This window comes from Colobus angolensis, unplaced genomic scaffold, assembly GCF_000951035.1.
Source record: "Colobus angolensis palliatus isolate OR3802 unplaced genomic scaffold, Cang.pa_1.0 Scaffold100, whole genome shotgun sequence".
In the NCBI taxonomy this organism is placed as follows: domain Eukaryota; kingdom Metazoa; phylum Chordata; class Mammalia; order Primates; family Cercopithecidae; genus Colobus; species Colobus angolensis.
This window is the reverse complement of record NW_012110920.1, coordinates 4097384-4124200: the sequence shown is the minus strand read 5'-3', so window position 1 is coordinate 4124200 and position 26817 is coordinate 4097384. Positions and strand designations below refer to the sequence as shown.

Sequence of the window (26817 nt, the reverse complement as noted above, 5' to 3'; positions counted from 1 at the left end):
CCTGACAACCACTAATCTATTTTTTTTTCTTTATGGATTTGCCTAATCTGAGCATTTTAAATAAATGGAATCACACAATACATGTACTTTTTGTTGCTGGCTTATTTCAGTTAGCATAATATTTTCAAGGTTCATCCATATTGTAGCATACATTAGTACTTTTTATTTTTCATTTTTACTGCCAAATGATATAATCCATTTTATGGATAAATCACTTTTTGTTTATTCATTATTCAGTTGATGAGTATTTGGGTTCTTTGGCTATTATGAATAACGCTGCTATGAATCTTCATGTAAAATTTTTGTGGGTGGACATATGTTTTCATTTCTCTTGGGTAGATACCCAGGAGGATAATTACTGAGTCATATGGTAACTCCATGCTTAAACTTCAGAAGGACTGCAAAAACTCTTTTCCAAAATGATCTCACCAATTTACATTCCTATTAGCAGTATATGAGAGTTCTAATTTTTCCACATCCTCACCAACATTTGTTATTGTCTATCTTTTCTATTATAGCCATTCTGCTGGATGTAAAGTGGTATCTGATTGTTACTAGAAGGCTATCCTTACAAGAAATACTAAAGGAAATTGTTCAAACTGAAAGCAATTGACACCAGACAGTAATTTGAATCCACACAGAAAAACAATGAGCATCAGCAGAGGTCATTATGTCAGTAATTTGAAACCCAATATGATATATATTACTACTCCTTCCTTCTCTTAGCTGACTTAAACAGCAATTGCATAAAACAATATGTATATAATTGCATTATTAAGCCTATAACATACAGAAATGCAATATATTTGACAATAACATCACAAGAAAGGTAGGAGGGAACAAAGCTGTATTGTAATACAGAAGTGACACCAGATGGTAACTTAAATCTACAGGAAGAAATAAAGAGAGCTAGAAATGATGAATAAGCAGATTAACATAATAAACTCTATAAATATATACTTGCCCTCCTTTCTTCTCTCAGCTACTATGAAAGACATGAAACATGAAATTTTATATAAAACAATAATTATAAAATATATTGTGCAGTTTGTAATATATGTAAGTGCAAAATATGTCGTTGGATTCTTGGTTGAGGTTTTTATCTTTCTGCACTTTGAATGTGTCATCTAGCTGCTTTCTAGCCTCCATTCCTTCTGATGAGGAATCAGATGTTAATCTTACTAGGGATACATTGTACATGATGTATTGCTCTTCTCTTGCTGCTTTCAAGATTTTCTCTTCATTCTTGGTTTTCAACATTTTGATTATAATGTCTCCAGGTCTAGATATTTTTGCATTTGTCCTACTTAAGTTCAACAAGCTTCTTGGATATGTAGATTAATGTGTTGTTTTGTTTTCTGTTTGGGCTTTTTTTTTTGTGTGGTCAAATTTGTGATATTTTCAGCCATTTTTCCTTTGTATAGTTTTTTAGCTCCTTTGTCTTTCTCTCATCTTTCTGGGATTCTCATTACACATATGTTGGTACACTTCATGGTGTCCCACATTTCTCTGATGCTGTTTATTTTTCCTCATTCTTTTTATCTCTGTGCTTCAGATTGCATAATCTCAATTTATCTTCGAATTCTTTTTCCAACTCAAATCTACTGTTGAGTTCCTCTTTTGAATTTTTCATTTTACTTACTGCGTTTTTCAACTCTACAATTTCCATTATCTTTTTAAAATAATTTCTATCTTTATCAATATTTTCTATTTGATAAAACACTGTCATAATACATTGCTTTAATTCTTTAAATATTGTTTCCTTTAGTTCTTGGGACATATTTATAATAGCTGCTCTGTAATTCTTTGAACTTTTCTGCTAAGTCCAATCTCTGGGCTCCCTCAAAAACAGTTTCTATTGTTGGCTTTTTCCCTTTACATGGGTCACTCGTTCCCATTTCTTTGCATGTCTGACAATTTTTTTTTTTTTTGAAAACAGGACATGTTAGATAATACATTGCAGCAACTTTGGATATTGATTCTCCCTTACCACCTTTAGGATTTGTTGTCTTGTTTGTTTCTTTAGTGACGTAATTGGACTAGTTCAGTTAAGTCTATTTCCTTCAAAGTGTGCAACATCTAACAGCATGCCTCAGAGAGCACAGACTTGGGCATGTACACAGTCTTTTTAACTGCTAGGGATAACTGTGGTTTTCTCTTTGTCTCTTTCTCATTGAGACTTTGGGTGATGTACCTCTGTTGGTATTACATACAACTATTGGCCTCCAACAATTTTTATCTGATTGTTCTATTTTTTTCAACAACTCCCTGGGGCATAATATGCATCACAGTCTAATCCAATTAAAGTTCCTTGAAAGGGGCAGAGTGTTTACAGTCTTTGAAGCTTGCTCCAAATCTGCCCTGGAAGAATGTCTGTCCTATAGATCAGGAGCTGGGGGAAATTAGAAAACTCATCCTTCTCCAGGTACTGCACTAGAGTTCTTCTTACAGTGTAGGAGCTGTGAGAAGAGAAAAGTGGGCAGTAGGAACAGGCACTGCCACCCAGCTGTGCCCACCACCAAGTACACATATTCCACAACCCAGAGCCAGGGAGAATACTAACTGCCAATATGCATAGTTGTCAACCTACCCATAATAGTTCTTCCATTCTAGAAAGCTGGGGAAGATGGGAGATGCCACTTGGCTGCTGTGCCAACTGGAATAGTTCTCCTGCAACATAGAGCTATGCAAAAAGGGGAGACTGAATTCTTTACCAGCTGCCCCACTTAGATCCTCACCATATAATGGGAGTTGGGGGTGAAGGAACAGACACTGATGCCTGTTTGCTGGCACCTATTCAATATACGACTTCCACAGCATGGATCTTTGAAAAATGCTATCATGTAATTTTCATGGGCTGCCAAATCCACCCCAAATAAATTTTTTACCCCAGGGAGCTGGGGAAGATGGGAATTGCCACTCATGAGCCCACAGTAACCATCCTCCCACAAGGTAGAGTTGTTGCAGCCACTAGTTCTAATGTGATGTCCTCTCACTGTTCCTATCAAGTTTCCATACTTTTGCTGAATAAATGCTCCTCAATTTGTTGTAATCCCTTTGATCAGTCTCCAGAGACCTTGAACGGTTTTCTTTGCTAATTTTGACCAGCTTGGTGGATACCTTTTCAGGAGAGAGGTTTCCCCAAACTCCTCCACTTCTGTTCCAGAAATCCCCAGAAGTTCTTGGTATTTTGTGAGGGCAAAACTTAGAGCACAAGGCATCAGTGGCTTCCTTCCCTTACCAGTTGTATAACCTTGGGCAAGTCTTTTAACCTCTGTGAACAGTTTCTCATCTGTAACATAGGATAATCATAGTGCCCACAATTGTTGGGAGGATTCATTGAGTTAATCCTTGTTATGCACCTAGTCTAGTGCCAAGTTATCATTACTACCATTGTCATTATTTTTAATAATCCACATGAGTTTATAACTTCAGAGTGTTGGAATCACAACCAGTTCACACAATACTTTTGTACAAGTTATAAAAGGCATTTTTCCTCAGGACACTTTATTATTTGTCTTTCAAAGTAATTATAATAATATAATGATTTTGTCAGAATAAGACAACTTTCTATCAAATTCCAGAAAATTGTTGAAATAAATATACAAATCCACAATATCTACAATGTTAACACCTCTCTTTAAGGTTGGAATGTGCAGTCTTGTGGTATGTGGCAGTCTTGTGTGATGATATATGACCTCGCAGAGTGTATTAAAGTCATTTTTCTTTCCAACAAGAAAAAAATAAAGGAAATTGTTGATATAGATGTAAATTTTTACTGTAATTCATAGTGGGCCTATGCATGCAAGTATATCCATATTAACAGTACTGGTTACCTTTAGATGTCAAACATTGAAATTCCTTCATAGTCCATACTTACTGGGCTCACAAGCAGGAGGAGAAGGATCCCATTTGCTATCAGCACCACAACGAATTACACTGCTGCCTCTGAGAACAAAACCTCTTTGGCAGTTAAACACAATAGCATCTTTGTAATTATAGATGGGTCCAAATCCAGAGACAATTTCCCCATGTGAAACATCTGGCTTGTGACAGGTGATTTCTAAAGAATCATGAGAAAAGACAAGTGGATTTTAAAAGATAAATGGTAATAATGATATTATTGCTACTGCTAATCCAGTTACAAGTGCAACACAAATGCCTGATGAATGTGCATGTCAAGTAGATACAAGGGAAACATTTTAAAGTGAATACACATACACAAACACATACATACATAATATGGCTGTATATATTTTTATATATATATATATATGTACTCCTTTTAGTACTAGTTTTTATTGGTGGAGAAGTTGAAGAAGTTATCCACAATTACCTCATAGAAAGACCAATGTGATGAAAACTCATTTTACTGAGGCTTTTAAAAGCTGAAATTATTTACATTATGTTAATGATATATATAATACTATATATTTTATATATTCTATAATATATTATTATAGAATATATAACATTATACTAATAGTATTATACATTATATATTTTATTATATTTGATATAATATATATTTATATATACATATAAGTATGTGTGTGTGTATATATATAAAATATGTAATTTCAGCTTTTAAAATGAGTTTTCATTACATTGGTCCTTCTTCGAGATGATTGTGGATAGCTCCTTCAAATTCCCTACCAATAAAAATCAGTCATACATAACCCAGCAGAAACATATTTCTAAGGCCCCCAAAACTTTCAATATAATGGCCTAATTTCCTAGATGATTTTGGTTATGGGTCAGTGACCCATAGTAATTACATAGTGCAGAGGCAGCCCAGGGGATCAGAGACCCATTCCCCGACAAGCAGAGAACAAGCTGCCCTCTATCCCACACCCCTCACCCACATCCTGGCAGTCATCCAATCCTGCCAATTCTGCCACTTTAATTCCTCTACAATCCCTTAACTTCTCTCCAGCCCCACTGCCACACTACAGCTGAAGCCACCTTCAGTTTTTGGCTGGAGGGTTGCACAGTTGCTGTCTTAGTCTGTTCCTGCTGCTATAAGAAAATACTTTTGCTAGTTTATAAATGACCAAAATTTATTTCTCACAGTTCTGGAGGCTGGGAAGTTCAAGATCTAGCCACCATCAGATTCAATGTCTGCTTGCTCTCTCCTTTCAAGATGGTGCCTTCTTGCTGCGTCCTCACATCGGGGAATGGATGAATGCTCTGTCCTCACAAGACAGAAGGGCAAAAGAGACTAGGGCTCTCACTTCAACCTCTTTTATAAGGGCACTAATCCCATTCCTGAGGGTGGATCCTTCATGACTTAATCACTTACCCAAAAGTTCCACCTGTTAAAACGATCACATTGGGTCTTAGGTTTTATCATGAGTTTGGAGGGACACATTCAAGCCATAACAGGTGACTGTCAGTTAAGTTTTGTCCTACTTCAGGTTGTTGTCCCACAGCCAGAGTTATCTTTCTAAAATGCAGCACATTTATTCCCCTCATTAAAGCCTTTCAAAGTCTCCCCTTCGGCCGGGCGCAGTGGCTCAAGCCTGTAATCCCAGCACTTTGGGAGGCCGAGACGGGCGGATCACGAGGTCAGGAGATCGAGACCATCCTGGCTAACACGGTGAAACCCCGTCTCTACTAAAAAAAATACAAAAAACTAGCCGGGCGAGGTGGCGGGCACCTGTAGTCCCAGCTACTCGGGAGGCTGAGGCAGGAGAATGGGGTAAACCTGGAAGGCGGAGCTTGCAATGAGCTGAGATCCGGCCACTGTGCTCCAGCCTGGGCTACAGAGCGAGACTCCATCTCAAAAAAAAAAAAAAAAAAAAGTCTCCCCTTCATGATTGTTCTGAAATCCTGAGACTGAAACACAAGGTCCTTCATAACCTGGCCCCTGCCCACTTTTCCGCCCTTAGCTATTGCCACTTCTGCTTGTTGCAGATCTAACTCCAGGCATTTTGCACTGTTGGCAGTATCCTGCTCTTTTGTGCCCTTCATCTGATTGTGTCCTGTGGTGGGTTAGTAAGCAATATTGTGTAAACTTAGTAGTAAAGTCAGTAAACTCAGATTCCTTAGACTAGCTAACTAATACATGTTTTGACTCAATTATCACTTGCTTTGTCCTGTTGCCCTTCTGGCACTTAGTAGGTTTTGCTTGCCCTACAGGCATATGTGTTTCATCTTATAGGTGCAAATTATATTTTCAGTTCCGCTTCTTGAACAAACTGAGACTACATTCTCCAGTCCTCTGAGGCTACTCTCTAGTTCTAGACAAAAGGCTGGAATGGAAAGTGATATGTGGTTGCTTCCAGGCCAAAACTCTTAGTCAGGACATAATTGGCCTTTCTCTCTTCTTCTACTGAAGAGACTGTGAAAGCACATTTTGAAATGGAGGTGCCATAAGATCAAAGCAACCTGGTTTGCTGAGCTGGTTGCTAAGCCAGCACAGACTACAGCTGCCCTGGAGAGTCTCCTGGACATGAAACAAACTTAGTATGAATGAGAATAAACTTTTACTTTACCAAACCAGTGAGATGTTGTTGCTGTTTGTTCCCATATACTGTTAGCTCCCAGTTCACTACTCCCATTTTTAGGGCTTTTATATTCTAAAACAACATGCAATAAGTATCAGGTGGCCAAATAAATGATTGCATCCGAGCAATAATTAGTTCATCTTTGAATTTTCCATTTTGCCCCCAATAAATTCACCTTTCTTTCTCTTTTAAACAAAAGAGAGCAAACATTTTGATACAGAATTCATCATTCTGACTTACTTTCACAGGTAGGAGGACTTGGTCTCCAAACACCTGTTGTTTTATTCTCCACAGTGCAGGAAATGGAGGCATGACCCAAGAGTGAGAAGCGGGAGTCACAGCTGTAGGTGACAGAAAAGCCATATGTGTAGAAATCTTCTTCACCACTGTGCCTTCCATTCCTGATGTCTGGAGGGGGTTCACACTTGACAACTGAGGTAAGTGAGTGAAGGGAAAGAAATACTCAGGGAAGACATCGTGATAAATCTAAAATTCATGCAAATTCTAAGGGAAGGTACACATACTTATAAAGATGCACAGGGACGTTATTACCTCACAGAGTTTAAATTGATAGTCAAGTCAGAAGATCTTTACTTACTTTCACATTGTGGGACAGGATGACTCCAGCCAACTCCTCTATCTTGTACTTCACAATGACTAGTTGTTGAGCCAATTAAGACAAATCTAAATAAGATAAATCAAAGATTTTAATGGAATTCCTCCTACCCTAAATTAAATTAAAGAGGTCTGAGTAAATAGAATTGTTACTCTATATTAAAATAAGGAAATCATATTTTCCTGGATATCATTTCCCATTGAGCACTCCATTCAGTCAAATTTCATTACTACAATGAGATGTGTGTGTTTGTTCCTTTGGACCCTCATTCCTTTATCTGTTACTATAAGCATCTACTAGGGATCAGGAATGCAGTTCATCCAGAGCTCAATCAAGCACAACAATAAAAGGCTTGCTTTGGTGTGTTCTGTGGTTGTCTTTGGTTGAGAGTACCAGCTAGATTACTGACTCCACACTCTTCCCATCTTTGGCTCAAAGCTTCCTCTGACTTCCAGGTTGGTGTCTTATTCCCATACATCATTAGCTTTCAGTTCACTGCTCCCATTTTTATGGCTCTTGATACGTCCTACTCTTTCCTCAGTTTGTCTTCCTGCCCTCTATCTTGTGCTAACAGAAAATAAAAAAACAAAAGATATTACTAGAATGATTACAAATTGTAGCATCATCAAGGATATTGATAATCATCAATGATATCAAATTGTAGCATCATCAAGGAATAAACCTACAATGTGATAGAACACTAAAGTAAATGTCACCTTCAGCAATCTAAGAGTCTATGGAATTTACTGAATAACAACTTCAAGAAAATATATCTTAACTACAACTACAATTAAGTATTTCTTTACTTTAAAATTTCTTTAAAATGTAGTTTTTCCAACCTAGCCCAGAGACTAAGTGCAAAATATTGTTTCTGGTTGTTTCAATGGGAACACCTTAGTGTTCCAACAGCATCTTAGTTCTGATTCTTCTCACTTTCGCTTATGAAGCCATACACAATAAGGAAAACAGAGGGTAAAAATGAGAAAATCAACAAAAATGAAACAAACAGAAAAGATAAGAGAAAACTAATAGACATAAGTATCAAGCAAAAGAGAATCAACATATGCTTAATTGGATAACCTAAAGAAGGAATCCAAACAGAACATAATAGCTTTTTAAAAATTTATTTCAGGCCAGGTGTGGTGGCTTACACCTGTAATACTAGTACTTTGGGAGGCTGAGGCAGGTGGATTCCTTGAGACCAGGAGTTCAAGACCAGCCTGGCCAATATGACAAAACCCCATCTCTATTAAAAATACAAAAATTAGCCAGGCATGGTGGTGCACACCTGTACTCCCAGCTACTTGAGAGGCTGAGGTGGGAGAATTGCTTGAGCCCAGGAAGTTGAGGCTGCAGTGAGCCATGATCATGGTAATTACATAGTAACTACCTGGGCAATGGGAGTGAGGCCTTGGCTCAAAAAATATATATATTTCAAGTAAATGTTACTAAAATAAAATAATACTTCAATCTACATATTAAAATTGCACATCACATAGCAGCAAAAAATTAAACCAAGTGATTTCTCTCAAAACAACAAAGAGTAAAAGTATTAGGTTTCAAAGATAACGAATAATATCTTTAGATAGTCAAAGAAAGATCAAGCCACATGAGAAGAAATTTCAGATCAGTAGTATTCACTAGCAAAAGATAGTGCAGCAGTACCTATAAGACATCCAAGAAAAGAAGGGATGAGTCAAGGGGTCTATCAAGCCCCATTATCTTCTAGGTATCAATGCCTCAGATATATTATCTGAACCTGCAAGAACTCAAAGAATAATTTTCACTTGGGACTTTTTTTGGAAACCACCATAGGACAAACTATAGCCAACCAAGAGATGACAATGGCAACTTTAGCCAAAACAAACAAAAATGGTAGCAAATATTGTACATGCAGATCTGAGACCAAAACAAATGTGATTTTAAGTGTGACTGAAGGAAATATAAACGTTATATGCTCAGACAGCACTGAAATAGTATACCTAAAAAAAAACAGAGATATGGAAGAGAAAGTAAAATAAACTCCCTTATTGCCTGATCATTTGCAAAACTGGAAGTGAAAGCAACCATAGACACGTGTGAGTATTTCACATTAATATTAAATGCAAAATAAACACTAAGATAATACAAATGATACAAATTTACTGGTAGGGAAGATAGAAGGCGTGAAAGGGGGAAGAATACAAGAAAAGTTTATTGTTGTTTATAATAAGGAACCAATTTAAACTGTCTAAAGATAAAGAGGAATAACAGTATTATATAAATTTAAATGTATATAGGTCACCACTAGAACCAAATTTTGAACCTTCCTAAACACCACTATATATTTTAATAGAAAACAAATATACACATACATATATATTATAAAATATGAAATAATATGACAAAACCAAGTCTATAAGTATCACTCACAGCAATAAATGTAATTATACCTAAAACTCCTAATGAAAGAAAAACAACTTTTAGTTGGAGCAAAATTCAGCTATCTTATATACAAGAGACAAACCTAAAAGTGTTTCAGACAGATTAAAAATAAAAGGCAGGATAAAATTATACCAAGCAAATTCAAATAGAAAGAAAAGCAAAGATAATAATTTTAATATCCCATAAGTTGGACATCAGAACCAAGATTATTAAATTACACAAAAATGGGTACTTTATATGTTAAAGATTATGATTTTCAGTGAAAAGTTATGTATCTTTACGTAGCAAAATATGTATGTAGCAGCAATTTTAATAAAACAGAAGTACATGAGACATAAGAAAAATGATCAAAATATGCTACTAATTATCGTTAAATTATTTTATGGTAGTTAAAATAATTATAAAATTATTAATTTACTTTAACTCCTATCTTCATGTTTAAGGTATATAAAGACAAGCATAATAAAATATTCAAAACAACTTATCAAGAAAGTAGATCTGACTGGGCACAGTGGCTCATGCCTGTAATCCCAGCAGTTTGGAAGGACGGGGCAAGAGAATCTATTGAGCCCAGGTGTTCTAGACCAGCCTGAGCAACATAACAAGACCTCATCTCTATAAAAGTTAGAACTTTAGCCAGGCATCATGGCACATGCCTGTAGGCCCAACTACTCAGAAGGCTGAGGCAAGAGGATTGCTTGAGCCAGGGCAGTCCAGGCTACAGCAAGCCAAGACCGCACCACTGCACTCCAGCCTGTGTGACACAGGGAGAACTTGTCTCAAAAAAAGAAAGTAAATCTGATGTGTATGTAGCAAACTCTATATACTAATAATAAAAAAAACTTCATTTCAAGTGCCTGTTGAAATATTAGTGAAAATTGATTGTATATTATGATGTGCCCTAAAACCTCTATAAATTTTAAAACACAAAAATAAGTAACATTCTTGGTTAATCTAGAAGTCTTTTTATTTCTTTTTTTTTTTTTATAATTTTTTCATTCTTTAGAGATGGGTCTTGTTATGTTGCTCAGGCTGGTCTTGAACTCCTGGGCTCAGGTAATCTTCCCACCTCAGCCTCCCAAAGTGTTGGGATTACAGGTGAGCCACTGCACCTGGCCCAGTCAGTTTGGAAGTCTCCAGTGGAGGAATGCTTCCACTATGGGACGCAGCAAGAGTTCCAAAAATTAGAGTTGCCAGATTTAGCAAATAAAAATACAGGGTGCCTAGTTAAATGTGAATTTCATGTAAACAATGAACACATTTTTTAGTTTAAGTGTGATCCAAATGTTGCATGGAACATACACTAAAATTATTTGTTGTTTACCTGAAAATCAAATTTAACTGGGCATCCTGTATTTTACCTGAAAACCCTAAATTAAGTTTGGAAGTTGAGACCTGTCAACTCTGGACCCTCATGCAAGTGAATGAAAGGCAAAGAAGGAATCTACTCTGATGGTTGGAGTGACTAATCCTGATAATAATGGGAAATGTTAGATTGCTTCTGCACAGTGATGGCAAAAATGAGTATGTTTGGAATGCAGGAGATTCCCTGGGGCACCTCTTTATACTCCCATGCCCTATAATTAAAATCAATGAAAAACTATAATAACCCAAATCAGGCAGGACTGCTGATGGCCCAGACCATTCAAGAATAAAGGTTTAGGCAACCGCATTGGGCAAGAACCAACATCAGATGAAGTACTTGCCGAAGGCAAAGAGAATATGGAATGAGTAACGGAAACATGTTGTTAGAAATACCTGCTACAACCACATGACCAGTTGCACAAACAAGGACCATAAAAGTTGTGAATGTTTCTTTCTTATTTCAGTATAAATAGATATTACATTAATTGCATTTCTCTTTACCCTTTTCCTTCCCCTACTGTATAAGATGTGTTAGTAGTGGCTTACCTTACATCTCAATATTTAAGTTATAGAATATCAAAGGGGAGACATGACTCAGCTCAAAGGGAATTCTCTTTTAGGAAGAGAATTTCCATGTTTTCAGGTGTATGAGGGATAGTTGCATTATGTAAAATGTGAGTATTATTTTGCTCTTGGCTTTATTTGGAAATTAAGCTAAGTATGGTTAAGACTAGTGTATACAAATACCAAATTTGACAAGGGGTGAGCTGTGGTAGATTTATGTTGTGTCAACTTAGCTAAGCTGTAATTATGTTTCCCAGAATTCTCTTCCATACATAATGCCAAGTTAGTATGTCCCGTAAAAGATGGTAGATGTGAATTAGTAGAGCCATACTCCATATGCTAGAAAGGTCAGGGCAGAGCACAGGATGTGACTGCAGTTCACAAGCACTGTTGTTTCTCTGTTCTATCACTTTGTTGGCAGAGGGCTCAACCAGGCCACAGCAGAGCCAGCTCCTGCATGATCTCCTCCTTCATGTACCCTGGCTTCTGATCCAAGTACACTGGCACTGTGACGAAGGACAACTTCTACGGGACATACCCATTTTTGAAGTTGAAGGCTAAGGGGCAGTGAAAGAACAAGATGAATTCTAGTTTACAATGGTGGGCTTTACTCACTCATCTTTGCAGATTCCAGTTTGTCCTTGAAGCACTCAGTTCATGTCTATCTTCCCTTCCTGACTCCTTGCTCTGCTGACTTCAGGCCACAGCAACAGACATTGAAGGAACAGCCTGCTGTACACACCATTTAACTATCTCCCACACCTATGTCAAGTCATGCCCCTACAATAAATCCTGCAGTTCTACTTCTCCAGGTAAATCCTGACTGACATAATTAATGTAAGTAGACAAGAAAAAGAAATTGGAAATCTAAAAATTGCAAAATAGAAGGTAAAAGAATCATTGAAATGATGTGATTACAAACCAGGTAATCCTAAGAGATTTCAACTGAAAGAATTTTTTTAAATTTTTACAAATAATATGACATGGTTTTGCTGTGTCCCCACCCAAAACTCATATTGAATTGTATTTCCCATAATCCCCATGTGTCGTGGGAGGAATGTGGTGGGAGGTAATTGAATCATCGGGGCAGTTACCCCAGTGCTATTCTCCTGATAGTGAGTGAGTTCTCATGAGATCTGCTGGTTTTATGAGGAGCTTTTCCCCCTTTACTCAACACTTCTCCTCCCTGCCACCATGTGAAGAAGGTGCCTTTCTTCCCCTTTGCCTTCTGTCGTGATTATAGGTTTCCTGAGGCCTTCCCAGCCATGTGGAACTGTGAGTAAATTAAACCTCTTTTCTTTATAAATTACCCAGTCTTGGGTATTTCTTCATAGCAGCATGAGAATTAACTAATGCATAATGCAAACATTTAGAAAGTTAGCTGAGTTATCAAACTAACATGCAGAAATCAATAGTAGATAGATGATAGATAGATAGATAGATAGATAGATAGATAGATAGATAGATAGATAGATAGATAGATAGATGATAGACTAGTTACAATATAAAATGGATAAATAATCCATTTAAAATACCAAAAACATTTTCTGTTTGTTTTTTGCTAGAGGTTTAAACTCTTCAAGAAATGCAAAATCTCTGTGAGGAAAGCTGAAATACACATGAAGAAGCAAGAAAAAAAAGACTAAGATGAACAGAGGGAGGAATAGCAAAGGGTAGCAGAATATGCCAAAACAGACCACTTTGGCGTAAAGATTGTTTTTTGAGTTGAAAGCACTTGAAACACAACAAGATGCAGGAAGGCACTCTGATCTCCCCTTTTCTTGCTGTAGGCAGGAGATGAAACTCTCACAGAAAGATGCCTTCCCTATACCTGAAGGAAAAGAACACTCTTATCACCAGAGGCAGGGAGTCAAGGCCAAGAGATATCCGTATAAAGAAACTTTGTACAAAGACCATTTTTTGGGTCTTCATTTTCCTGTGAAGATTCCCATGTACTTATTAAATTAAAACCTGTGTGCTTTTCTCCTGTTAATCTGTTTCATGTCAACTTAATTCTCAGACCTGGTGGAGACCCTAAGAGGGTAGAGGAAACGTTTTGCCTTCTCTACGGTAACATATTCTTATCTAGAGAGAGTCAACATTATAAAATGTCTATTCTCCTAAAGTTAATTTTATTAATTTATTTTTCGAGATGAGGTCTTGCCCTGTCACCCAGGCTGTAATGCGGTGGCGCTATCATGGCTCTCTGCAGCCTTGACCTCCCAGGCTCAAGTGATCCTCCCACCTCAGCCTCTTGCACAGCTGGGACTAGAAGTGCGTGCCACCACACTCAGCTAATTTTTAAAATTTCTTGTACAGACAAGGTCTCCGTAGGTTGCCCAGGCTGGTCTCTAACTCCTGGACTCAAGAGATCTTCCCACCTTGATCTTCCAAAGTGCTTGGATTACAGGTGTGAGCCACTGTGCTTCACCTAAAATTAATTTTAAAACTAATCTAACACTGATTTTAAAATATGTCTAACTTTAAAATTCTTATAGAAAAATACGTACTGTCGGGAAAACTTCAAAAAAGAAGAGTAATAAGATAGCACTACCCATATTGGCTATTAAAACATATTATAAAGCCTCAATTATTAAATGACTGTGAAACTTGTACATAAATGTACAGAAAAAAATGGCATTGAATAGAAAGTCCAGAAATAGACCTAGATAAGTATATGAATTTTATATAGTATCAAAGAGCATCCCAAAGCAGTAAAGGCGAACTTTTAAATAAGTGGTGTTGGGGCAACAGGAAAGCAATATGAAAAAATATGTTCTAAAACCTGTACCTCATACTGCATACTGTATATTAACTCCAAATAAATTAAAGCTTTGAACATTAAAATATATGAAAATATAAAAGTAGAGGAAATATAGGCAATTATTTTTAAACCTTATATTGGGGAAAGGCCTTAAGACATAAAATCCAAAAGCCATTTCTAAAAGGGAAATTGATTAATTTAACAACATAGATACAAATAATTTCTCCTTAAGGGGAAAAAATACCAATAGCCAAGTCAAAAACATTATACATATACATACACACACACACACACACATACACATACACACACACACACACACATACACATACACACACACACACACACACAGTGGGAAAAGTTACAGTGTATATTAGAATTAAGGCCTAAATCCTGCTATGCACAGACTCATGTGTATGTATAAATGTATATATCCTAAAACTTAAGAATAAAAAGTTCAACAAGTTAAGGAAAAAAAAACAAAAACAAAAAAAACCAGGCATCAGACATGCTAACTAGTACACAAATAAATACAAACATCCCTTGGACACATACAAATATACTCAACCTCCCTGACAAAAAGAGAAATGTACATTGAAACTATAGTGAGATTTAATTTTCACCTCTTACATTGGGAAAAATTCAAAAATTTGACAAGTTTTCAAAAGTTTGACAACACAGTTGGAGAGCTGATGGAGAGACAGACATTTGCATACTCTGCAAAACCATGAAACCCTTAGGGAAAGCAGTCGGACAATATCTTTTAAATTTTCAAATATACGTACTCTTTGAGCCAGAGAGGCATCCTCTAGGAAGCTACCCTTTAGATGTAACTACATATGACGTACATACAAGAGAATACGTCAGAGCATTGTTCAGAATAGCAAAGGATTGGAAACATCCATGGATCCATCAAAGGGATGGTGAAGCCGTGACACAACTACACAACAACATTCTATGCGATTGTAAAAGGAAATTAATAAGGAAACTCTCTATGCAAAACCATGGAAATATCTCCAGTATACATTGATAAGTAAACAATAAAGCAAGATTCTAAGCTAGGTTCATTAGAGGAAAGGGGGGAAAATAAGAATATATGCTAACTTCTTAGTTTATATTTGTATAAGGAAACACTAGAAAGATACATAGGAACCAATAAAAATAGATCTTTGCTTGAGGACGGGAAGGAATGGGGTGTATGGAGATAGGATGGAAGTGAGAATTCTCAATGTCTATCTTTTTACATCATTTTAAATTTTGAAATATATGAACACTTCAGCTACTTTTTAAATAAAGGTAAAAGAATTGTTCATAGATTACCTCACACTCACCCTTCTGAACAGCTAAATTCTATTTCTGATCCAAAAAGTAAATCTGTCTTAATCTCCACTTGCCCATTAGGTAAGTCTCCTGGGTGCCTGCATCGTTTGTCTGGGAGAAAAATTTAAATGATGGTTAGTACTTCCAAGTACTCACAGATACGGCATAAGAAAAGAAAAGAAATTAACCAAGGTTCACTTCTGCTTCCAGAAACACGGAGAGATTTAAATTCAAATTTATTTCTAACCCTGACTCACCTCAAAATTAATGCAAAATTTGATCTTGTTTTTTTCTGGTACATTTTACCAACAGAGAAAAATGCCCAGTTAAATCATTGCAACAGTAGAACACGTAGTCCAGGACTTAATAAGCTGACCAGGGACGGGACAGCTTTCCTTCATTCTATGTCTATGGCACGTACTTAGAACCTAGGCCACTCCAAAATGCATGTCACAAAACGAACAAAAAAGAGAAAGCATCGATTGTATACCCCTACTATTGGAAAACACTACAGAATGCATTCCCAACTGACAGTGAATCATAACTTTTCTTCAAAACACAGCAAATATTTTGAGTGAGGTTATTTTGAAAACTGCATTGCCACTTTCTAGCCACCTACCTTTTTATAATTTTTTAAAAAGTGAATCTGATTTTCAATGTATCATAATGAAATTTGTGGTTCATTTCTTGAAAGAAGTGCTTGGTGGATTACTTCATAAAGAATAGACTCTGACCAGGCCCAGTGGCTCACACCTGTAATCCCAGCACTTTGGGAGGCCGAGGTGGGTAGAGGACTAGAGGTCAGGAGTTTGAGACCAGCCTAGCCAATATGGTGAAACCCTGTATCTACTAAAACCACAAAAATTAACCAGGTGTGGTGGCGCATGCCTGTAATCCCAGCTACTCAGGAGGCTGAGGCAGGAGAGTCACTTGAAACCAGGAGGCAGATGTTGCAGGGAGCCAAGATTCCACCACTGCACTCCAGCCTGGGAGACAGAGCTAGACTCCATCTCAAAAAAAAAAGAATAGAGTTATTTTTCAATGCAACTAACTACCCCCAATTTTTCTGTTTTGCTTTGTTTTTCAAAAAATGCCACAGGTATGTACATTGAAATCAGTAATTGACAAACTGTCTTCTTGGTGACTAAAGATTCAGAAAATTTAGTTTCCAAAGATAGGAAAAGCACAAATGAAAAAAATAAATGTTGATACTCACGGACACAGAAGGTAGTATATGTCCATTGGCCATCAGAATTACAGGTGAGCATCTGATCGGAATGGGATCTGGCATAGCCAGGGCGGCAGGTGTATTTCAGAGTAGTTCCAGTTTCGAAGTGTGTCTCAGTCAACGCAGTAATATTCACTGGGGCAGCAAACGATAAAGTGGGTGGAGGATCACAATTGCCTGGACACCAAAATGACAAGGAGCACCAAAAATTATACCTTGGGACACAGCGTCTTATTATTTCTGTGGCATGATGTTTAGAGCAGGGATCATTCTTTTCACCTCTAGTCAAGAAAAATCGTAACTCCCATTATACTCTCTGTTCAATACACCTATTGAGTGATCAGTAATATATATTTGTTCACAAAAGATAATGACAATGATAACAATAAACAATAATGATAAAAGGCAGAATTTTTATCCCTTCTCTACTACACATGGGATAATTTATCTGAAAAAGAAGAAAGACATGAACTTCACCAACCTATTAGATTCCCCATATCTGCTGACTCAAATGCATCTGTGCAAAGTCAGAAGTCCCTGCAAGTTGCCTCAACAGAAACATATTATTGTATTAAAAATAACATTACATAATATTGGTTGCCTCAGGGAAGAGAAACAGGGTGGCTGGGAAATGGGTAAAAATAACATTTTTAATTTGTGTTTTTTTATACCTGTTTGATTTTGAATGATATGGAGGAAGAAGCAAGGAGCCCTTGAAGCATAAAAATCTTAACTTTGCTTTTTTTGCAAGAATTAAATACCAGGCTGATTTACTTTTTAAGCACCCCCTGAATAAACCCACAGGCAGTGAAAATTGTTTAGTCATAGTGATCTGTTCAAGTTATGGTTGGGAGAGAAATTCTTTCCTGGAGAAATAAAAATCTAGGGGAAAATGTCTAGAACACTATTTCCTTTATGTGTAAAGCAAATTTCCGTAAGTTCTAGCCTGTCAAATAAACCACTTGTTGATGAAGCTGGGTCTCTGCTAGAAGCTCAGTCATCATTTTTTTTTAGCCTTAAAAGTGAATGTACAGATGATCTTGATTATTTGTTGCCGATCTGGGCTTGTTTCCCACTACTCACCAAGAATAGCAGGCAACAGAGCAGCGACCAAGGTCATTTGGAAGAGAATTGGATCAGAGACTTTCCACAGCCTGCAGTAGGGCCAGGCTGCCATTTTCCCTTTTCTATGAAGAGCCCCAGATGGAGTTCTTGAGGGGCGCATGGCCTTCTGCTTCGCTGATTTTTTCTGCTGAAAGAACTCAATTTAATAAATAGTCATTGAATTCTCCCTTGTCATAAAGCACTAGAATAAATGTTATGGGATCCATGTCTTCAAGGAAACGACAGCCTGGAGTGGAAACAAAACAACACAAACCCCTGAGCACAAATGTTGCAGCACAAGACAGTAAGGATTGGCCTCTGCAGAAGCTCTGTGTTCAGAAGAGAGATTGATTCCAAGTGGAGGGAGGGAGTGGGCTTTGCAGAGGAGACTGTGTCTGCACTAGGTATACTGAAGACATTGGAGAATGGATGCAGGGCATGTTGAGGGAACAATAGATAATACTCCAATTTGGGTAAGAGTCTGAGATGGGGAAGGGACAGTTTACAGATGTGTCTGAATGGGATGTAAAGGTCAAGTTTAGGAAATTCATAGACTTTACTCCTTGGGGAATAAAAGTGCTTGTTTTTTATGTGTTTGTTTTTAAGCTGAGAAATGACACAATTATTATGCTTTAAGATCATTATGGCAGATGTGCACAAGATAGATTGAAGGGATTAGAGGAAAGAAACAGGGAGGTTGAGTGAGAAGACTTGCAATTGGCCAGATGATCTGAACAAAGAAATGGCAGTGGAGTTAGAGGAAAGGTACAAACATAAAACAAAACAAAACAAAACAAACAGGCAGGAAAATGATGGGATAGAAACAGTTGAGTCGCCATGTAGAAGTATTGGGAGTTCCTTGTGAGAACTATTGACAAAGGCAATAAACCATCAAGCAATCTGCAGTTTTGAAAAATGATCATACACACACACATACACACACACATATATATATATGAAAAATATACGTGGCAAATGCACTTTTATTTTTAAATCAGACTATATAAAGACGTGTTTAAAGCAAAATTAGTAAGGACTTTTTTTGTTTATTCTTCACCGCCACTTCCCTTTCCCTTTGGAGAACACAATATATCCTAAGTTTGCATTAGAAAAGTCCCTTTCCTTTGAGTAGATACTTAATAGTGGGAATGCTGGATCAAAGGGGAGTTCTATTTTTAGTTTCTTGAGAAATCTCTATACCATAAATCTATAAAAATAGAAAGAAATTAAAAAAAGAAATAGTGCTTGTCTTCAAAGGAATATATGAAGTTAACCAAATTCACTCCTATAAAATAGTGAATTTCATCTTTTACTTTGACAGCGCTGTTAGATCCAGATGGCTGGCCACTTTCATGCATCCATAATTCATACAAAGCCCATATACATTTAGGTAAAGGGAGACCCTTCAGTATTTCTCCCCAAGATGTTTCAGTCCCACATAATGTAGGACTGTCATGTTATGTAATGTACATCTACGGTTAATGTTCAGTCCCTCAACATAAAGCTGATCTCAGTAATATGGGACAGTCTTACATAATGTAGGACTGAAACATCTTGGAGAGAAACTGTGTGAGAGAAGGGAAGTTGATAATGCCCTTCATACTTTGTGGGGTATAATTTCTTCCTTGAGTAAAGACTTACATAAGCCTCTTATCTTTCTAAAACTCAGTTCTGATGAAGCCATCCCTCCACCCATTGTCAGCTGTGGGACCCCATTCACACACGTCCTGTCCCATGAGCGCTATACACCCCCACCAGGGCAACTCTGCCAATACATAAATTCACCTAATGAGCAATTTACCAGCTGTCATCACTTACTGGAAATGTGTTCACAGACTTTGTACTGAATGAATCCAGGTGGTCTAAAGAGGTTGGGAGGAGCCAGGAACAACATTCTGGGCCTTCATGCTTCCCCTTTCTACCCAGTTTCCCCCTCTCTTTTCCCATTTTCCTCCTTCCTAACTCTACGCTGCTCTCTGCCCTCACAATCTTGTGAAGCTGGAGACAGCTGAGAGCCAGGCAGGCTGCATATCATGAAAACCACCTCACTCATCATCTGTGAAATGTGTGAAATGTGTAAAATGTGACAAATTTCTCCCACCCAATAAGATGTGTTATGAACTATGAAAACTATGGGAAAAAGTTTCTTCAATTTTTGACAATGAGTAGCTTTGTTGTGTTTATTGAATTTCAGTGAAATTGAAGAAAGAGATTAAAAATACCAGTGGGTTGGCAAAACAGAATTTGACTATGAAAAATCAAAAGGATAAGAGTATAAAGTGGAAATTTCCCATAGGAATTGTTGCAGTTGTCATTACATTCACAGGAAAAATACATGTGTTGAATGTGTTCAGAAAAATATTTATGACTATATAAAAATACAACCATAAGATTAAATCATTAGCTTCAAGAAGTTGAACAAAAATATCTTAAATGCTGCTAAATATATATATTCATTAGCTACAGTCAAAAAGAATATATTTATACTCATTGAATACTCAAAATGAATATTTTTTCTTTTCCATTTCTAAAATTATAATGGAGATATGATCTTACTATGTTGCCCAGGCTTGTCTCAAATTCCTGGCTTCAAGCAATTCTCCTGCCTCAGCCTCCCAAAGTGCTGGAATTACAGGCATAAGGCACTGTGCCTGGCCTCCAAAATGAATATTTCTTAAAACAATGTTAGGTAAATTGATACTTTGATAAATTCAACAAATTTATTTCTATGAACTGAGCCTTCAGGAACTGGCATTCACTCAACTGGCTTTGATGACTAACTTTTCAGTATTGTGGCCTGACCCCCTAGGCTCCAGCTGTCCTGGACAACCAGAATTCCTTACCATTCCCAGCACTTTCCTACCTCCCACTCCTGTCCACATTATCTACCCTCTCTCTTTTACCTCTTTAATTCCCACTCATTCTGCCAGTCCCTTCTCCAGCATTCCCTCCTATCCAAGCAAGCCTCCACATACCAAGTGCAATTTTGTATTTATAACCCTGATTCAGACTTGGTCTGTAACTCACATCTGAAGTCTGCCTTCACCACTAAACCACAAGATCCTTGAAATTACAGAGTATGCTCCCATTTATTTCTGTCCCACAATAGCACCTAGCCTGTGCCTCATGAAGTTAAAGAGATCAAAAAATGTGCATTGAATTTAAATCCAAAGGCTCTAGGGATAAAATATGTTCCAAAGAAAAGTACTGTGCCACATCCGCATCTCCCCTTACGGTGTATGCTTTGTTAAGGACTGATTTTACCTGATTTTAAAGCAAGGCAAACACCTGTATTTTAATGTGAACAATGAGAACTGGCCCAAGCAATTTTACTCTAGGCTCTTCCATTCTTAAACCGAAGTCATCATATCATCAGCTAGTCAAGGGAGGACAGTGAAGGAGGGAAGGAGTAAACAAAAACCGGTTCTCCTCCTTCCACAGGTTATGACAGGAGACACAGAAAAAGGCAGACCCTACACTGTGATGAGGAAGTTATTTCACTCCCTTTGCTTCAGCCTCACATCTAGGCCATGGCCACAGAGCTGGGGACAGAGGAGGACAGTGTGGCCAAGACCTTGGGCATGGGCTCTGGAGCCACACCCAGAACATATGAGTTGGCCTCCTGGTTCTACCACATGGGAACCGAGTCCCACGGATAAAACACTCAGCTCCTCTAAGCCTGTTTCCTTTATTACAAAATAAAAAGGATAGCTGTCATTGCATCTCAGAATTTCTGAGAGGGGCTTAGCATGGTGTGTGGACGGCACATAGTAAACATTCAAAAGAAATGATAGGGAAGAGTTTCATAGAATTGGCATTGGAATGTCACTCTGTCATAAGCCAAACTCCTAGGCGTTAAAATACTGTCATCATAATGATTTAAAATTGCAATAAATGGTTGCATCACCAGGGACTTTAATTATACCCCCAGTGCAGAGAAACATCCACTGAACTTCTGGCTAGAAGCCCTGGGTCTGGTCTCCACTGTGGCCTTTGGTACAATGAGATCCAATGTGTCATGCAGAGCAGAGGGATGCTGGCACCCCTGGGGCTGTCCTGGGGCTTTGTCTTCCCTTGCCCTCAGCTGTCTTCCTGGAAGGAAGTCATCCACGTCCATGACTTTAATCACCATACATGAATCACCCACAGGGCAGGCATGGTGGCTCACGCCTGTAATCCCAGCACTTTGGGAGGCTGAGGCGGGCAGATCACGAGGTCAGGACTTCGAGACCAGCCTGACCAGCATGGTAAAACCCCGTCCCTACTAAAAATAGAAAATTAGCTGGGTGTGGTGGTGCACACCTGTATGTAATCCCAGCTACTCAGGAGGCTGAGGCAGGTTAATCGCTTGAACCTGGGAGGCGGAGGTTACAGTGAGCTGAAATCACACCACTGCACTCCAGCCTGGGCGACAGAGAGACTCCGTCTCAAAAATAAAGAAATAAATAAATAAATCGATCGATCACCCACAGACCTCTGGGCCTAATTGTCTCTGGTTCATGCAAAAACTTTCATGCTCCATAAATTCAATTGTTTATAATTATTTTATTCTGTCTTATTCCTTCCTCAGTGTAAGTTTTAAGCTATTCAGGCTTGTCTTCTTTACTCTGGTTGCTAACTAGTTCAATTCCGGTGCTCAAATTACATCTTTCTAAAGGCAATGAAATAAATCTCTATAAAATGAGGGGAACTCTTTTCCTCTGCAGCTGCGAAAAAGCGGATGATAATCTACATGACAAAACTGACCTTGCAAATGTTTTTTCTAACAAAGGAGTCATTCCTGGATTTTAGAGATGGTTGCTCTGCCACATGATGGTAACTTTTAACCTTAGAAAAGTGTAATTCTGACTGGTTATCTTAGTGAATTTTTTTTTCTGGAATAATATTTATATGAACATTTCTGTTTACTGGAAGTTATAAGTGCTTGTGAGTTTTCCTTGCCAAATCCGGAAATAATTATTACACTTTACTCTTTACTTGCAACCTTGAAAGTAAACTAAAACTTTTGACTCTGTTAGATTTCTCATTTAAGCATAAAAAAAAAAAAATTAAGTTAAAATTCCTGAGGTTCAAATCAGTATTTCCAATCACTCCATTTGTATCTCCCAGGCACCTTGAATTTAACATATTTCAAACTAAATTCACTATGTTCCTCCAACACTACTTAATATCTGTGCTTTCTGTCTCAGTGAAGGTGACAATCTCCACCCAGCCTCCCAGACTAGAAATCCAACTCATTATTGCCTCCTCTGTCTCACCTCCTTGCACTATTCAGAGTCGTCAAGTCCTGTCAAGTTGGTCATAGCAGCAGCACCAGAATCTGCCACTCTCTCCTACACTCCACTTCCATAGTCCAGGTTTAGGTTCCTATAATTCCCTTCCCCTCACTCTAGACCACTGTAAAAGCCTTCATACATTTATAAGCCAGCTTCCATGTTGATGCCATTATATCCCTAAAAAGCAATTTACATGTTGTTACTCTGCTTAAAAACTTTCATGGTTCCCAGTTTGCATAGGTTCCCATATCTGCCCCAATTTTCCCATCATTTCTCACTTAGAACACTATGTGTCAAGGAGACACTTACCCTTCCCCAAAGACATTCTGGATTTTTTTTTTTTGAGACAGGGTCTCGCTCTGTGTCACCTAGCCTTGAGTGAAGTGGTGCAATCACAGCTCACTGCAGCCTCAACCTCCTGGGCTCGAATGATGCTCCCACCTCAGTCTCCCCAGTAGCTGGGACCACAGGAGCATGCCACCACACCCAGCTAATTTTTAAATTTTTTCTAAAGACAGGGGTCTCACTATGTTGCCCAAGCTGGTCTTGAACTCCTGGCCCCAAGTGAACCTCCCACCTCGGCCTCCCAAAGTGCTGGAATTATAGGCATGAGCCACCACACACAGCCAGGATTTTTTTGAAAAACACCTGCAAGCATTTACAGTTAATGGCTCACATGCATTAATGCTCTTACCTCCAACTTCTCCTTTATTCACTATTATTTTATTCACTATTCTGATCAAATGTCACTTCCTTGGTGAAGCATTGCCTGACTTCATCGTGAGATGCCTGTGTTTTCTGTTCTTCCAGTACTTGGCTAACACCTTAATTGAAACATTGCTTTGTATCATAACTGTCTATTTGCTTTTGCCTCCCGAAATACACTGTGAATTCCTTGAAGACAAGGAAGGTACTTATTCAACTTTCCATCTCTAACGTGGTATTGTAATTGATTTATATAATCCTGTGACTCCTTTGTTAGAAAAAACATTTGCAAGGTCAGTTTTGTCACACAGATTATCATTGCTTTTTTGCAGCTGCAGAGGAAGAGAAAAGAGTTCCTCCTTATTTTGCAGAGATTTCTTTCACTGCCTTTAGAAAGACCTAATTTGAGCACCAGAATTTAACTAGCTTAAAATTTACACGGAGGAAGGAATAAGACAGAATAAATAACAATAAATCTAAAAGGAATAAAAGTCAATTTAATTTTATCTTTAGAGTGAGAATGACTGTCTCACTGAGGACCAAATGAAATAATGTGTGTGAAATGCTTTGCCAGTTTTGAAGAGAGATAATACAATGACTAGACTTCCCTAACAAACCATCAGGTTGCATCCTAACTCTTCTCCAACTACAGCATTTGCAGTTCACCATAACTACTCCTGATGGTCCCTCAACAGAAACCAGCTGGCCACAGAGTATGGGAATGGAGGCTAGAACTCATGAGCTGAGAAGACCCAAGTTGGAGTTCCAGCAATACCACATACTAAGTCTGTGATCTTGAAGAAGCTGTATCAGCTTCTTGGATATCAGTTACCTCCATCTCTGAAATGATGACATTAAACCTAGATGAACAAATTCTGCAATTCTGTAACTGCTCACTGAAAAGCTGAGACTACTCTAGCAAACGCTTTCATATTTCAAGGACATCATCTTTTAAATTCCTGCTGAAATGGAACCAACTCAAGAACTTTAGTCAGCATGCTGGGTCCCTTGTGAAAAATACTATTAGCACTTAGCAATGCAGTACAATTTGAGAGACACTGAAACAGCCTTTAGTCCTCAAATTTCTCCCTCCATGAGAAGTTACTTTTTAAGTTAAGATATTTATTTTGTCTAACTTTCCCCTTTTAAAGTGCAGATACCTTGTGGAAGGATAATATTTTTCTCCAGTCTCGGGCTGAGTGTCTTCTTCCTTATACCTAGGCTCTCAATTATATCATTTACAAACTCCAGAAAAAATTTGCTTCCACACTTTCCCACCCTTCTCAGAATCTCTTTTTTTTGTTTTGTTTTTTTCGGGAGGAGGGGTTGTTTTTTGTTTTTTGTTTTGTTTTGTTTGGTTTTTGAGATGGAGTTTCACTCTTGTTGCCCAAGCTGGAGTGCAATGGCATGATTTTGGCTCACCCCAACCTCCACCTCCCAGGTTCAAACGATCCTCCTGCCTCAGCCTCCCAAGTAACTGGGATTACAGACATATGCCACCATGCCTGGGTAATTTTGTGTTTTTGGTAGAGATAGGGTTTCTCCATGTTGGTCAGGCTGGTCTCGAACTCCCAACCTCAGGCGACCCACCAGCCTCGGCCTCCCGAAGTGCTGAGATTACAGGCGTGAGCCACTGTGCCCGGCCAAATCTCTTTATTTTTCTATCAGCTCCTTTATTCTCTGCTCATACTACATTCAAATGTATCTCTAAGCTTAATGCCAACTTTCTTTGATGCTTCTGCCTCTTCTGTAGTCTACTTTTTATTCTCTTGGTGTTACCATATTTAGAGATAGAATAGGAATCAGCAAAGAGACAAGTGGTTGAAGAATTAAAATGAGGACCAGAATGGTACTATGTCCTGGTCAACCAAGGAAGAAGAGAATTTCAAGAAGGAAGGGTTATCAGCATCGTCAAATTAAGAAAGTAAAGAAGGTGAGGACGACTAAGCCTGCTAGCTTCAGAGACCAACTGGAGGCTGGCCAGTGTCCTCCTTATTACCAAATCTAAACATCTTTGCTGTCAATGGTGGAGGAGATTTGGAGAGGTTAATCAAATCTCAGAAAAAGAGAAATGGCCCAAGTTTTCAGAATGTAGACTACGAGAAGCAGGCTTCCTGTGAACCCTTTGAAAAGTCTGGTTGACCCCTTGCCTCAACTCTCTGATATGGGAAGATGGTGAAAGATCAACCAACCAACCAACACACCTGTCTTTTAGATACAGTAACAAGAGCAACACCTTACACCTCTTCTTCTTTAGCTTATTTTATTAGAATGCAATATTATTCCTCCATTTATAATTTTTAAAACTTGAGGCTCAGATGGGGTTAAAGTACTTTTCAAGTCATACATCCCCCTAATACAGTGATCCTGAAAAGATTTCTGCTGAAAACACCTCCAAGCTTTTGTCTCTGTTTTATCCTTCTAATCCTGCACTCCTTAAAGGGGCAAACCACCAGCCTTTCCTCCAAGCTACCCCAAGGGTTTAGTAGTCCACCGACCTTTGGTAGTTGAGGAAGCGCAGAAGACTCTATGATGATATCTTGGATAGTCTCTCAAAGAAGAAAACTGATTTGATCTATGTAGTCCTGGTTCCTGCCCAGATCAGAGTTTATCATAATACCCTGAAGTTGATTGGTAATTGCTCCACCAAAAAGTCCCTGAATGTCAACCATGCAGTTGGCTGGTCAGGGATGGCTGGATGGAAATAGATGGGCAGAAACTTTTGATAGGCCCAATGAATGATTAACAGCAGAAATAAAGCAGCACTGTTTACCTAAGCTCCTTCCTCTTTGCTAGTCCTCATTCTCCGTAACATGTTGCAATCATTTATTTTCTCCTCTGCCAACCATTTCCCCTAAGTGGAAAGGTAATTGAAGCCAGAATTCTTTTTTCTTTTCATAAACACACAAGGGTTATGCAAGTTACAGTCCAGCTAGCCTGGA

General features: G+C 38.1%; 1 protein-coding gene across 2 annotated transcripts in view; it reads right to left on the bottom strand.

Moving 5' to 3' along the window:
* The window catches only part of LOC105508839 (C4b-binding protein alpha chain), a 40929-nt gene extending 14344 nt beyond the window's left edge, over positions 1–26585 (bottom strand). Inside the window, exons 1-8 of one of the 2 annotated variants that reach the window (XM_011937785.1) lie at positions 26374–26460; positions 22029–22158; positions 17874–18039; positions 16779–16967; positions 15574–15673; positions 7108–7193; positions 6750–6941; positions 3881–4063 (exon numbers count right to left, since the gene is read on the bottom strand). In XM_011937785.1, coding sequence (XP_011793175.1) covers positions 3881–4063; positions 6750–6941; positions 7108–7193; positions 15574–15673; positions 16779–16967; positions 17874–18039; positions 22029–22052 — 940 coding nt within the window. In that variant the 5' untranslated portion in view covers positions 22053–22158; positions 26374–26460. Of the gene's footprint in view, positions 1–3880; positions 4064–6749; positions 6942–7107; positions 7194–15573; positions 15674–16778; positions 16968–17873; positions 18040–22028; positions 22159–26373 lie in introns of both variants that reach the window. The other variant, XM_011937794.1, reaches the window with a different exon arrangement.
* Between the last annotated feature and the right edge of the window lie 232 nt (positions 26586–26817).